The 13,823-nt window shown below is 44.6% G+C and overlaps 1 protein-coding gene across 1 annotated transcript in view; it reads left to right on the forward strand.

Annotated features, from left to right (window-relative positions):
- MTHFD1 (methylenetetrahydrofolate dehydrogenase, cyclohydrolase and formyltetrahydrofolate synthetase 1) overlaps positions 1–8,855 on the forward strand; it is a 93,749-nt gene extending 84,894 nt beyond the window's left edge. Inside the window, exons 27-28 of the mRNA XM_054969853.1 lie at positions 4,381–4,489; positions 7,077–8,855. Coding sequence (XP_054825828.1) covers positions 4,381–4,470 — 90 coding nt within the window. The 3' untranslated portion in view covers positions 4,471–4,489; positions 7,077–8,855. The remainder of the gene's footprint in view (positions 1–4,380; positions 4,490–7,076) is intronic.
- Positions 8,856–13,823: the final 4,968 nt, after the last annotated feature.

Genomic DNA, 13,823 nt, shown 5'->3' on the forward strand with positions numbered 1-13,823 from the left:
CTTGTTAAAGAAGTGCTTCTTGTAAGCTTATGCAATATAAGATTGTGACCCTACTGTGGCCCCCTCCAGGGGAATTTCCAAACGGCTGTGATTTGTGATCCTTCCCCACCTTGTGGGAACATTTACTGCCTGCACAGACTCATTAACATCGAGCGTTGATCGGAAGAGACTGTAGAATATCTGATTGTTGTGCAGAACATCCCAGGTTCAATCCCCAGCATTTCCAGTTAAAAAGAACTGGTAGCAGTTGATGTGAAAGCCTCTGCCAGAGACCCTGGATCAGTAGAATATACTGATCTTGATAGACCAGTGGAATGGCTCAGGATACGGCAGGGTAAAGTGTTCAGTGATGGTCCTCTAGTACACACACGCACGGTAAATTTGGAAACCAGTTTTTCTGTCCTGTTGCAGCTTGGATCTGAGACTTCCAACGGATACATCATGGGTTGTTTTTTGTTTTAATCAAAACGAAGCAATGATCCTAATCTTTCTTCCAAATTGTCATAAAGGGGGCCAGTTTTCACATCCCCCAGAAATCCTTATGTTGAGTAATTCAGGAATAAAGGAGGGGAGAGATACATATTCAGGACATACTGGAAGAGCCCAAACACTGCAGTTTGTAGCATAATCTAGGACTTAATTAGACGAGATGGTGGCCTGGGAACAGAAAGCAATTTCCAGAGGCTACTGGGACAGAGATATAGAAAATGACCCCTCTCTCTTTGTGAAAGTATAAAAGCCTGCAGTGAATCAGACTGTACCCTGTGCTCACTCTGGTGCACTTAAGATCTAGCATATATTTCTAAAAAAAAAAAAAAAGGTAATGCATGGATGAAGCAAACACCCATTTCTTGCAAGGATGATGTTAGACTGACATCTGGCCTGTATCCCCTCTGGCTGCAGACGAGCAGATGCGAGTGAATGCTCTTCAGTCACCTCTTGCACACAGATCCTGTAAAAAATTATTTTGAGGTTGAGGTCAACGGTGGAGGAGCTTTGTGGGAGAGCTTCCTCCGTGGCCATTTGTCTGGGCTTCATCCACCCAATCAGGCTTTGTTTGTAGCCAGCTGAGCATCTTGAACGTGAAATGAAAAACACTGTTTCTTACAGTCACAGGAAGGAAACAGGCCCATCTGTACCCGAACTATGGTACAACAGCACTCTCTAAGAAACTAAAGACAATAGTTCCCACGCATGTTTTCTCCCTCATGAATACCGTCTTATGTTTTTGAGTCAAGGGTTAAATTGGTGGCTGAACAGTCCAGCCTGTAGGTGCTTTGTAGCAGCTTCTGTTAACACACACCACGGATACCTTCAGGCATTGCCATTCTAAGGTGTCGTGCAAGCCGCCCTTCAAGGGTGCTGTCCAGAACCGAAGCTGAAATCCCCAGCAACAAAGGCAGCTGTGGAGACCCTCTCAATGGCATTCTAGACATCGCACACTTCTCATGGCACATCTGTACAGTCAGCAAATAGGTGCTCAGCTTGAACGCTCACATACACTAAGAAATGTATTGGGTCCCCCAGGATTCTCGATTGTCTCAGAAACAGCGTACTTGCCAATTTTCTGTTTGCAGTTGGAAAACCTGAAGACTCCGGTAGATTTTCAATGCAGCAATAAAACGAGCACTGTTTAAAATTCATTCCCAAAATGTTCTGGGGCAAATGGGAGCCGTTTTCAGACTGTAACATATTTGCTTTGTGGCTTGTTTTTTTGTGGAGGGGGGAATCTGAAATGCCGCTTCGTGATTGTACAGTGTCAGTGAGGCCTTGGCAGTTGAAATTGTCGCATCCAAACCGTCCCTATTTCAAGTGGGATGCACCTGCAGAACTAATAAGGCTGATTAGGCAAAAACTACAGCATAAAAAAAATATTGTAGCTTCAGAAATATTTTATGACTTTATTGCAAAAATAATGGTTTTCATTTTGCGTTTCTGTCTTGCTTGTGACACTTGGAGTCCTGATATGGTTGAGCAGCCGGGATGTTAAGCCAAAAGATCTTTGAAATGCAAGAATCTAATGCTAGACCAGCTTAAACTTTTGTTAGCCTGCTGCAAAGAAGTAATTTGTCTGATTTAAAATGGGAATCAGAACAGAGTGCCTCACAGGGAGTGATTGTGTCACAAGGCAGCTTATATATGGTTTCCAAGGTAGTTTCAGGTAGGTAGCTGTGTTGCTCTGCAGTGGAACAGCAGGATTTTAGTCTGTAGCTTTCGTGTCTGACAAACAGAGCTTTGACTCTCAATAACTTATACCCTGAAAGTTTTGTTGGTCTCTAAGGTGCCACTGGACTCAAACCGTAGGGTTTCCGAGGAAATCTCCCATCCATATTCTGATCAACTGAGTTTCTGCTTCACTGATGTGTTAAGTACCGTTAGACAATGCCCTCAGCCCTAAGGTGCACTTTTGGCACTCTGAGCGCTACAGCTCTTTATTTCAGTGTCACTCGAGCCTTTACCCATGGGAAACTGAAGCAATGACCCTGCCCTAGGAGTGTAGTGCAGTGGTTAGAGTAGGACTATGGTGACCTGGGTTCAAAGCACCACAAAGATCACTGGGTGTCCTTGGGCTAGTTATTCATTCTCTCTCAGTCTCACCTATCTCAGAGGATTGTTGTTGAAGTTCAGATGAAGAGGGGCAAACCTGCATTAAGCCACCCTGAGCTCCCTTGGGACAAAGATAGAACAGATGGAACACTTTTCACGAAGAACCCTCAAACCATTCAGTGTCATTTCCATTAACTCTGGGAAGAGCTGGTAATTCGGCTACTGTGTGCTGGAAGGTGAGAGAGCTTTCAGTGCTTTGGCCAGTCGGTCCCCTTTCTGGTGGGCCTAGCTTGGAAGAGACATTTACCTCATCAATAGCTTTTAGTTCCCTGTCAGATGGATGGGGCCAAAGTGCACAGCACTTCTGTTTTTGTGGGATGCTAGAGCAAATGACTTCTGACAGTCTGCTAGATAGGGAGGAATAGCAACTTTAGGCTTTTTCCTGTGGAGAAAGGGAGGCCAAGGTCCAGCCATTAGTTAGGGAATTTCTGGAAATACCCTATTGGCACAAAGCTACATGTGTTTCTTCCACTCTCAGCCTTGAGAGTAGAGATGAGCACAAACCGGGGGAAAAAGAACCATGTGTTTCATGGTTCGTCAAATGTCACGAACCACGAACTTTCATGAACCTGCCCCCAGTTTGTGAACCGGTTTGTTTGGTTCGTGAAAACATCACATCCAGGTCAGAAAATCGTCACTTCTGGGCCAGCAGAAGGTCTGTTCCAGGTCAGCAGAAGGTCTGCAGGAAGTCCATCCCCTGTTGCCTAGGAAACTGATTGATCGGCACCAAGCTGTCTGCAGTGACGAACCAAAAAAGAACCAAACAAACCAGCCTAAAGTTCGTAGCAGTTTGTCAGAAATGGGGTCTGACGAACCACTGGTTTGCAAACCGCAAACCGGCCTGGCTTGTCACGATTTTGGGTTTGTATTTTGGTTTGTGCCCATCTTTACTTGAGAGGGTGAGTTCCAAGAATGTCATGATAACTACCAGAGCCACTGTTACTGTTTGTATCTCCTCAAAAATGATTGCTAATCTATCTTATTCTGAAAGGGCCAAAGAGTTACATACACATCCTCTGCCTCTGGCCTTAGATGCCTGCTTCCTCAGTTTTACTATGGGTTTGCGGGTGCCAGCTTGACTTTTCTCATTCCTAAATGTAAACTATCATCTGTCATTCCAGCTATCTCTGAAGATCATGTACTTCTGATTTGACTTGTTTATAGAACTGTATGAGATCATCTGTACTGTAAACAATTTGTTACATGTTGACTGAAAAGTATAAATATATTCTGCTGACACTCTCCCGTATGCATTCAGTTACCAAATTCGACTGCATCATTTATCTCTAAATAAACCTTTTACTTCCGAGTTTTAAATGCCTTGAGTTGCTTTCTCAGAGTGGAACTACAAGTGACAAAAGGCACAGGTTGGACACTTGTCAATTTCCCTCAAGTTTTGATGGGAAATGTAGGCATCCTAGTCTTGCAGCTTGGCTCCCCGACTGTTGTCCAATGGACTTTTCAACTGTCACTTGTCCAACATTCCGCCAAGCTGCCTACATTTCCCGCCAAAACTTGAGGGAAGCTGACAAGTGTCCAACCTGTGTCATCCGTCACTTGTAGTTTGGCCCTCAGACTTGTAGCAAGAATGGGAAAATCTACAATTGGCTAAAGGAAACGGTAAAAATTTTCCCTATCACAATTGTGAGTTCCCTGGCTGGAGGTGTGAGTAGTCCAGAATCTGGCTTGCCACTGCTGTTCATACATTCTTGGCTGCTGTTTTTGGATTCTAATTCTGACATCGGCCTCAATGCCCCTTGCCTTTTCTTGCAGATGAGCACAATGCCTGGACTCCCTACTAGGCCATGCTTCTATGACATTGATCTGGACCCTGTGACTGGAGAGGTGAACGGCCTGTTCTAAGACGGACTGATGATCCCGAGTGAGTACGCTGAGGCTCTTTGAGCGATTGTTGCGCTTAAATAGGCAAGGGTGCCCTTATGGAGAATGGCACCTCATCGAACCCTGACAGCATGGTCGTTTCATCTCTCCTGTTCTGTCACTTTTCCTCCCTCCTTCCTTTCTCATCCTGACTGAACTGATTCACATATTCCTGTGGCAACTGGGAGCAGTACTTTCTAAATGGCTCCCTCCCAGGATGCTTCAGGAACACGTGTGTTTACGGATGAGGAAGCTCCATAGGGCAGGGCCCGCAATGAGGTTCTTCTCACCCAAATGTGTCCTTCCCTTCCAGAACATTCTTGAATAGACTCTATATTAATGTCAATCATAAAACCCCTCACGAGTCCCTGACCACGTTTTGTAAAGCATTTAGCGCACAGTTGATGCCAGGTAATAATTCTGATTATGAATAGTAGCCAACGCAAAATGGAAGCCATGTTAGTCTGTTGCCATGCCAACAACAATAACAGATGTCTTTGTGGCACCTTTAGAGACTAGCCCATCTATTATGGTGTAAGGTTTTGTGAGCCACAGCCTACTTCGTAAGAGACATGAAGTGGTGTCTTAAACTTGGTGTACATATATATATGTATACTTTTAACATATTAACTGTATTTTTCTTGGACCAAGTCAGCTCATTGGTCCATCTAAGCACAAAATCGCAATCTTTTATTGGCAATGGCTTTCAGGTTCTTAGATGGAGAACAGTTTTCCTTGACATCTGCTACTTGAATTCCTTTTAACTGGAGATACCAGAGAATACAGAGAGGTGCCAGGGGTACAGAAGGGGAAGGAAAAATGTCAACACTGGGGCCAAATGGCCAAGAAGTACAAAGGGGGCGATGAGTTTCATTTCTGTTCAGAGCACAAATGTGTCCAAGACAAAATCAAGGTGATTGACCCTTAACCACAGCCGATGATGAGGCCTTAGCGTAGCAAGCAGGATAGTCTGAAACGTTGTCAGTCATTAGGTTGGATCACCCAAATGGCGAGAATGCACAACCAGTGATTCTCCCAATACAATCACCATTTTGTCTAAACAGGGCAATGTGTATGTTATCAGCCACAGTGTACACGAAGCTGAAAATACATGCCTCACCTCTTCCCAGTAAAACAGTGATTATTTCTTAGGCCTTTCAGGACGATTATGAAAAGGGCTCTAAAGAGAGGGGTAATTGTTTTGAAAAATGGGTTAGAGGACCACACCCAAAGAGTGGTGGACAATGGCGTTTCATCAGATTGGAGGGAGGCATCCAGTGGGGTGCCACAGGGCTCGGTTTTGGGCCCGGTACTTTTCAGTATTTTTATCAATGATCTGGATGAAGAAGTGGAAGGGCTGCTCATTAAATTTGCTGATGATACCAAATTGGGAGGAGTAGCAAACACCCAAGACGATAGAGTTAAAATTCAACAAGACCTGAATACTCTGGAGAAGTGGGCAGCTGTGAATAGGATGCAATTCAACAAAGACAAGGGCACAGTATTACATCTGGGCCACAAAAATGGGAAGCACAAATACTGGATGGGGGATACACTTCTGGGCAGTAGTATATGTGAAAGGGATCTTGAGGTAAGAGTGAACAGTAAACTAAATATGAGCAGTCAGTGTGATGTGGTGGCAAATAAGGCAAACTCAGTCTTGGGTTGCATCAAAAGGGCCATTGCATCGAAATCACAGGTCATATCCCCCTCTATACTGCCTTGGTCAGGCCACACCTGGAGTACTGTGTGCAGTTCTGGAGGCCTCACTTCAAAAAAGGTGTGGACAAAATCGAGAGGGTGCAGAAGAGAACAACGAGGATGATCAAGGGATTGGAGACTGAGCCCCACGAGTAAAGTCTGAGGGCCTTGGGAATGTTTAGTTTGGAGAAGAGGAGGTTGAGGGGGGACATGATTGCTCTCTTTAAATATTTGAAAGGCTGTCATTTGGAGGAGGGCAAGGAGCTGTTCCAGTTGGCAGCAGAGCGTAGGACCCGAAACAATGGACTTAAATTACATGCACAAAGGTACCGGCTGGATATTAGGAAGAACTTTTTCACGGTCAGAGTAGTTCAAAAGTGGAATCAGCTGCCTAAGGAGGTGGTGAGCTCCCCTTCACTGGCAGTTTTCAAGAAGAGGCTGGATGAATATTTGTCAGGGATGCTTTAGGCTCATCCTGCACTGGGCAGGGGGTTGGACTAGATGGTCTGTATGGCCCCTTCCAACTCTGTGATTCTGTGAATATTTTAGGAACAATCTGTATAGAATAGTAGCACCCCCGCCCCTGCAGTGTAAGTTATGGATGTTGATAAAAACATGGACATATCCAATCAATACAAACCTCCAGGCTTTATGTTGAGGGATATTGTAAGGTAATGTGCGACACGCCTTTTCTCCTGGCTGCAGGCCTGGAGAAATATGCATGGTGGTTGTTTTTTTCTTCTTCATTTTGAACTCGTACATTGTGCCTACACAGTGCTATTGTTTTGGTTGTGATTGGCTATTTATTTATTTATTTTCATTCACTTCCAACGTGGCCCCTGGCCTTGTGGACTACTAACACCACTTTCCTCCCTTTTTCTTTCTAGTAACGTCAGTTCGACAAGACATGAGCAAGATAATCATTACGGAAAGATCTGACCTCAGTGGAAACTAACAAGCCTTTTGGAAAAGTATCCTCCTGTATTTTTTTTTTAAATCTGCAATGCTGCAGTCTTAATGGGTGATCTACTTTTTCACTCCCTATAGATGAAAATCTGTACAACATTCTTTTAAATAGCGATTACTTTTTTTTAAAAAAATGGCTCAAAAGATGACTTACAGCACTCAGTAGACACCTCATTGACTCTGATAAAGGCTGTTTTGAATTTCGTACCTATTAAATCTTTTAGGGGATCGTTAATCAAGAAACAGCAAATATGTTACATTCCTAGCAAGCTGATAGACCATATGGGATCTAGCCCATCAGGGATCTTGGAAATCTTCTGGCTTTTGCCTGCACATCAGTGAGGGCCATGACGCACAGTTGGTGGTGCTACTTCCATCTTGATGGGTCACAAGTTGTTGGGTGTTGCTTGCATGTGTGTAATTGGTTTCAGTGCGGCAAGGAAATGAGCACAGTTGCCTCTAGAAATGGCACCCTGTAACATAGGGGCAGAACTGGATGAAACCCATGCGCTTCTCACTTGAGCGGCAGTCTCAAACCCTGTGCGCACAACTTCTGAACACAGGTGCACAAAGACTGTTGCTGTGTGAGGGACTGGATCGCCCACATGGCAACCGGTATTTGGTAACACTGTCTTTTTAAAAAACTTGATTTTCAACCCTCCCATCCCTTTTTTTGCAATGTTAAAAATCCGTATTTCTTTTTAACGAGCATCTTGCTTTCCCAAGAGACATGGTACCTGGCTTGTAGCCAGTGCACACTACAGCCAAATACCAACGTTAATCTTGCAATAATCTTGTTGTCAGCCAGCCGGGGCCACAGACAGACAAGATTCTGAATGCCCGGCACGGTTTGTTGCTTTTCAATATAGTTTTCACTAGGGAAGCTCAATGTGCCCTCAAGTCTTAGCGCTGTCTGACTTCCGTACTTGCTTTCCAAAGTTGTTCTTGTTGTGGGCTTTGAGGAGAAGCTCAGTTTCAGTCCTTCTCAGCTGCACCTGCCAACTGGGGGGATGCCTGAAGCTCATGCTAATCTCAACTGGACTGTAGCAACTACAGGCATCTGTGCAGAAGGGTCTGGCCACAGGAGCATCCTTTCCAAAGGGCACCTGGTTTCCTCAAGAATTCGCCTTGCTTTTCCCAAATGGCCCTACTGCACCTAGCTAGGAATATGGGGAGCTAACTTAGGGAGTTTCTGTCTTATGTCTGCTTTGCTAGTGATCAGGTTGCCCTGGTTTAATGGAGAAAATGAACGAGATGGAGTAGAACATTTGCCTCTGAGCATCTTTTAGTAAACTTTCCAGTGCTGGGTGGAATTGTTCCCGATCCCCAAACCAGCAGTCATCTTTGCTCTTTGCACCAAATTAGAATGCAATCCTGATTATTTAAAAAAATTATTACATCAGTAGATGCCTTCGACTCTCATTCTGAGGAGACTGGCTCTCCCACTCCGGCAACCGGAGGAAAAGAAGATGTCCTCTGGTTGTCTTTTAACAAATTTTTAATTTTTCTACAGTGTTTTTTAAACTTCGCCTTTTCGATCAAACAAAGGTGCAAAAGTCTGTTTTTAATCAGGGCCGCTGCCTGCATCTCTTCCCATCCAAACCCGGCCCCAAAACATACCACTATTTTTTTTTTAATGTGAAAATGTAACCGCTGCCAGACTTGTAATTAACACAAATAAACTGCTACATCCTTGAAGAGCTCTCTGGTGTTTAATGTATTCATTGTGATTAATGAAGAGGAACTTATTTTTTTATGATGTTCCAGAACTAATGTGGCAGAGCGCCCAGCTTATTGACAAGGGGAGGGGGGGAAACACACCATCGTGGCCGTTTGCATCTGCAGCGCAGCAAAATACCTGAGCTGAGTCTGTGTCCCTCTCGTCTCCTCGGTTTAGATTTGGGAGACAAATCAGAGGCCTGAAATGATCAACTGAGGTTTGGTATACAACTGGACATAAGAGTTTATCTGCCCAGGGACTGTAGCCCGGATGGGACTGGCAGGATGCACTGCCCCACATGGAGCAGTGATTTCCCGCACTTGAGAATAACTTGTGATTTTTTTCCATTTCTTTTTAGAATAGGAAAATTTATAGTTAAAAGAAATCAGGGGTGACAGGTGCATCCCCCACTCCCCCAAGCAGCAATAATCCAAATTCCATCTGTAGCACAGTGGTTAAGTGCTTTGGCTGCGAATCAGCACTCTACTGGTTCGAATCCCACTACTGCCATGAACTCAGTAGCTATTGTGGGGATAATAACAACACTAACTTTTTCACCACTCTGAGTGAGGTACTAATCTGTCTAGAAGGGCGGTATATAAGCGCAGCTGTTGCTATCTACAACCATCCACCATCTGGTTTATGATAGATTTTCCAACCCTGCCCGGGGTGGGGGGGGATGCCCCTTTAGCAGCTCTGATGGCGAGCCTGGAGGGTGTTTAAGGAAACAAGGAACTGCTTAAGGCATTGATTGTAGGGCAGGTGTTTGTTATTAATGGGTAAAAACCTCTCCTCCAAAAAACTTTTTCACCTTCTGCATTCCTGATTTTTAAAATCCAGTGCACACCTAAATCCAGGTCGAGTCTTGGAGTTAGCAAGAAACCCTGTTGGCTACAAGGGAATGTCCGGTGTTCCATTCAGCACTTTGAAGCACCTCCTGGAATCTTGGAAAGTTGCTTACAGGCTGCTCTGCTCTTTCATCTAAGAAGATCAGAGTAGCATACCCCCCCCCCAAGGTTAGATATTGTATAGATAAGTAGAATGCAAATATGTAGCAGCAGAAAAGAGCACCTATAAGGCTAACAAAATTTGTGGTAGGGTAGGAGCTTTCATGAGTCACAGCTCACTTCTTCAGATACCCGAAACTGTGTAGCTGAAGCTGTGGCTCACAAAAGCCAGTTTGGTGTAGTGGTTAAGAGCGTGGGACTCCAGTCCAGAGAACCGGGTTTGATTCCCCACTCCTCCACTTGAGGCCAGCTGGGTGACCTTGGGTCAGTCACAGCTCTTCCAGAGCTCTCTCAGCCCCACCCACCTCACAGGGTGTTTGTTGTGGGGATAATAATAACATACTTTGTAAGCTGCTCTGAGTGGGTGTTAAGTTGACCTGAAGGGTGGTATATAAATTGAATGTTGTTATTATTATTGAAAGCTCATCTCCTACCACAAGTTTTGTTAGTCTTATAGGCGATACTGGACTTCTGCTCTTTTCTACTGCTACAAACAGACTAACACAGCTACCCATCTTGATCTATACAAACATATATTAAGGATCAGCTAGAGGTCTGCTAAAACTTCAAGACTGGAGAAGGGAAGCTCTTTGAATATTTTGTTCATTTCTATCCCAATTTTCTTCCCACCGGGGACTCAAGCTGCTGATAAAGAAGCATAAAAGTATAATTTAGACAAAAATTGTTTTTTCCTTCCAGTGCTGGTTCTGGATCATACCTAGGCTAAGAGTTGGTGAAGCTGTGAGGGGCCCATCAAACGTCATAGAGGGGGGATTGGAACCCAAGCCTTCCAGATTCTAATCTGATGTGCAGAGGTGTTAGCTGTGTTAGTCTTTAGTAGCAAAATCAAAGAGTCCAGTAGCACCTTTAAGACTAACCAACTTTATTGTAGCATAGTCTGATGTGCTGACTGCTACCCCACACTGACCCCCGTTACATGCTTCGGTGTATGTGTGATGTTTCCACATGCAGATGTGTCCTAGGAGGGCACTGCCGATAGAGAGGAAGGATTGGTTGCAAGCGCTTGGCAAGGAAATAAGCATATCAAATTCTATAACAATGGACCAGTATCAAAGTTTCTAGCATTGCTTTGACAGGGGTGGAGCTCTTGTGTAGGCGACGGGCTCGCTTCATGCTATATATAGTGAGCTGCTGGGAAGAGGGAAAATTTATGGAGCAATTATTTGATTGTTAGGAGTACAAAAAGCTTCATCGCTTATGGTGTCAAACAATGTCTTAGAATTTTTTTTTTAACTTTGTATTCAGGGGTGAGGAATGGGCTGGGAAGGTCTTCACTGCAAGGGGCCCGGCCATTTGGATGCCTTATCACAGGGTACAGTGTGCCCCAGAAGAACTGTTGGTGTGCCAGAAGCAATGAATTGCAGGCAGCTGTGATGCCAAAGGACTGAGGAGGCTGCTCGTTGTGTGCCCGCCTGATTTATTGCTCTGCCCTTTTATTTATTGGCCTGGTCTCCTAATCATCCTCTGCTAGCTGGGAACGGGAAATTCTTCATCTTCTCTGTGCTGGAATAATCCAGTCATTCTGGATACAGAATTACAACAGAATTAAATTGCCAGATCGGAGGCTGCTTGCTTGATGCGTCTCTGCCAGAACCACTGCGCTCGGCGTTCCTCCGACGAGAAGAGGCACTCCAGCCTGTGATTCACGCAGAGAGACAGGAGTCGGGTTCTTTGGCAAGGGCGATGGTTCTTTGAAAAATATACCCCCCCCCCAAAAAAAGATTTGTAAGGATAAAGTGCATCTCCAAATTTGAACTGAGAAAAGTATGGGCTTCAGGAGGCATAAGTCGTAAGTGGGGAATCTTCCTGAATTATGCTGGTTTATTCATCATTCAGGCAAATTAGAATCTCTCCACTCATCAACTTCCACTAAAACTCAAAATTACTTGACTGATTGCGAGCACAAAATTATAATGCAGTAGCTCTTAAACTCTGGAACCAAGTGCTTCTCCTCGGGAAGTGTATGCATGGCTGTGAGAGAGGCACAAGACATCTGGCGCGTGTGCGTTTTGCATGCATGTCATTCTAGAGAGACATTAACAATAATCACATTCAATCTATACACCACCCTTCAGGACAACTTAACACCCCTTAGAGCGGTTTACGAACTGGGTTATTGTCAGTGCTTTTTTCTGAAAAAATGTTTAGGGGTACTCTGTTTGACTCAAGAAAATCACCATTTTATAGTTCAAATCAGAAAAAATAAATGCAGTCAATGGACAAAATTACCAAGAACGTGCATTACCTCATATTACACAGCTCACAATAATTTCCAGATTGGCATGAGGTTGTGTTCACTAACATCTTCCCGATGGGTATCAATATTGCCAACCAAGCCCCTCTATAGTGACACATGCACACAACCAAAGAGTTTTGGTATAGACAAACTCTTTGCGCAAAACGTACACAAATACACAAATTGATCGCCGCCATTGGAGGTAGCAACAAGACTGACCAATCACCATGCTAGATTCCAACTACCAGAGCTCCAAGTGGCTTAGAGAAGACTTGTTTGTATTTGTCTGCACCCTAACGATCACCGATTATGCCAGCGATCTCGGTGGCGTGTTCGATGCTCAAAGACATTCCATTTTTTGTAAGACGAACAGCGCTCCTAGTGAGTTTAAATATAACTAAACATCTTTGTTGCCAACACACGCTACATAAAACTTAACAAATCACATAAATATCCATAATACATTTGGAGTTGGTTTCGCGGGAATTCCAACATTTTAAAATGTTTACTTTCTCCCGTTAGATTCACAAAATGTTTAGGGGTATGCGTACCCCTGCATACCCCCAGAAAAAAAGCACTGGTTATTGTTATCCTCACAACAATCACCCTATGAGGTGAGTGGGGCTGAGAGAGCTCCGAGAATCTGTGCCTGACCCAAGGTCACCCAGCTGGCCTCAAGTGGAGGAGTGGGGAATCAAACCCGGTTCTCTAGAGTCCTGCCGTTCTTAATCATCACACCAAACTGGCTCTCAAACATTGAGCAGGTGTGTGAATTACATGCCTGGTATGGATACCTGTTCAGCATTTCACATAGGATGTTTGCAAGACATGGCCTTCAGAGCCAGCATGCTGTGGTTAAGAATGGAACACTGGGATCTGGAAGATTTGGGTTCAAATCTCCACTCTGCCATAGAAGCTTGGGCCAGTTACACACACTCAGCCTAACCTACTTCACATGGTTGTTGTGAGGATAAAACGGAGGAGAGTAGTGTCAGCCATTTTGGGTCCCCACTGAGGAAAAAAGTGAGGTATAAATTAAGTAAATAAAAATTAAGAACATGGGGTGAGTCATTTTTTTAAGAACACCCAACCAGCAGAAAAGCTCTGTCGAACTCAAAAGCCTGCACAGTGTGTGTCATTTTTGGTTGTTTCCAATAAAAGGTGGCTTTTGTTTTGGGATTTTGCTTCGGGTCGCCATTTGCATCCTGTTGATCTCCCTCTGAGTAAGACTGCGGGGACAGGTATGGTGTGTTGCAACACCAGTTGTGCCCTTCGTCCTGTAATTACATCACCACTGAGGCCTTGTAGCTGAATGCGTGCCCTGACCTGGATGTCCCAGGCTATCCCACTCTCAGCAGACCTCAGAAGCTAAGCAAGGTGGGCAATGGTTATTACTTTGATGGGCGACCAACTAGAGAGAGACAGGCAATGGAAAACCACCTCCAAACATCTCTTGCCTTGAAAAATATGAGGTCGCCATCAGTGGGCTGTGACTTGGTGGCAATTTCCTCCACCTTCCAAATGACTCTACCGTAAGGCGCTGAACTTAGTGGGGAAATGAGGGCCACGGCTTTCCTAGTGGTGGTGCTTGATTCCAGAGGGCTCAATCCCCCATGCGCAACTGCTGGAAAGGTGATTTGTATAGGGGGGAACCAGATTTCCTCTTCTAGTCAATCCTGGCATC

The sequence above is a fragment of the Eublepharis macularius genome, chromosome 2 (assembly GCF_028583425.1).
Source record: "Eublepharis macularius isolate TG4126 chromosome 2, MPM_Emac_v1.0, whole genome shotgun sequence".
In the NCBI taxonomy this organism is placed as follows: domain Eukaryota; kingdom Metazoa; phylum Chordata; class Lepidosauria; order Squamata; family Eublepharidae; genus Eublepharis; species Eublepharis macularius.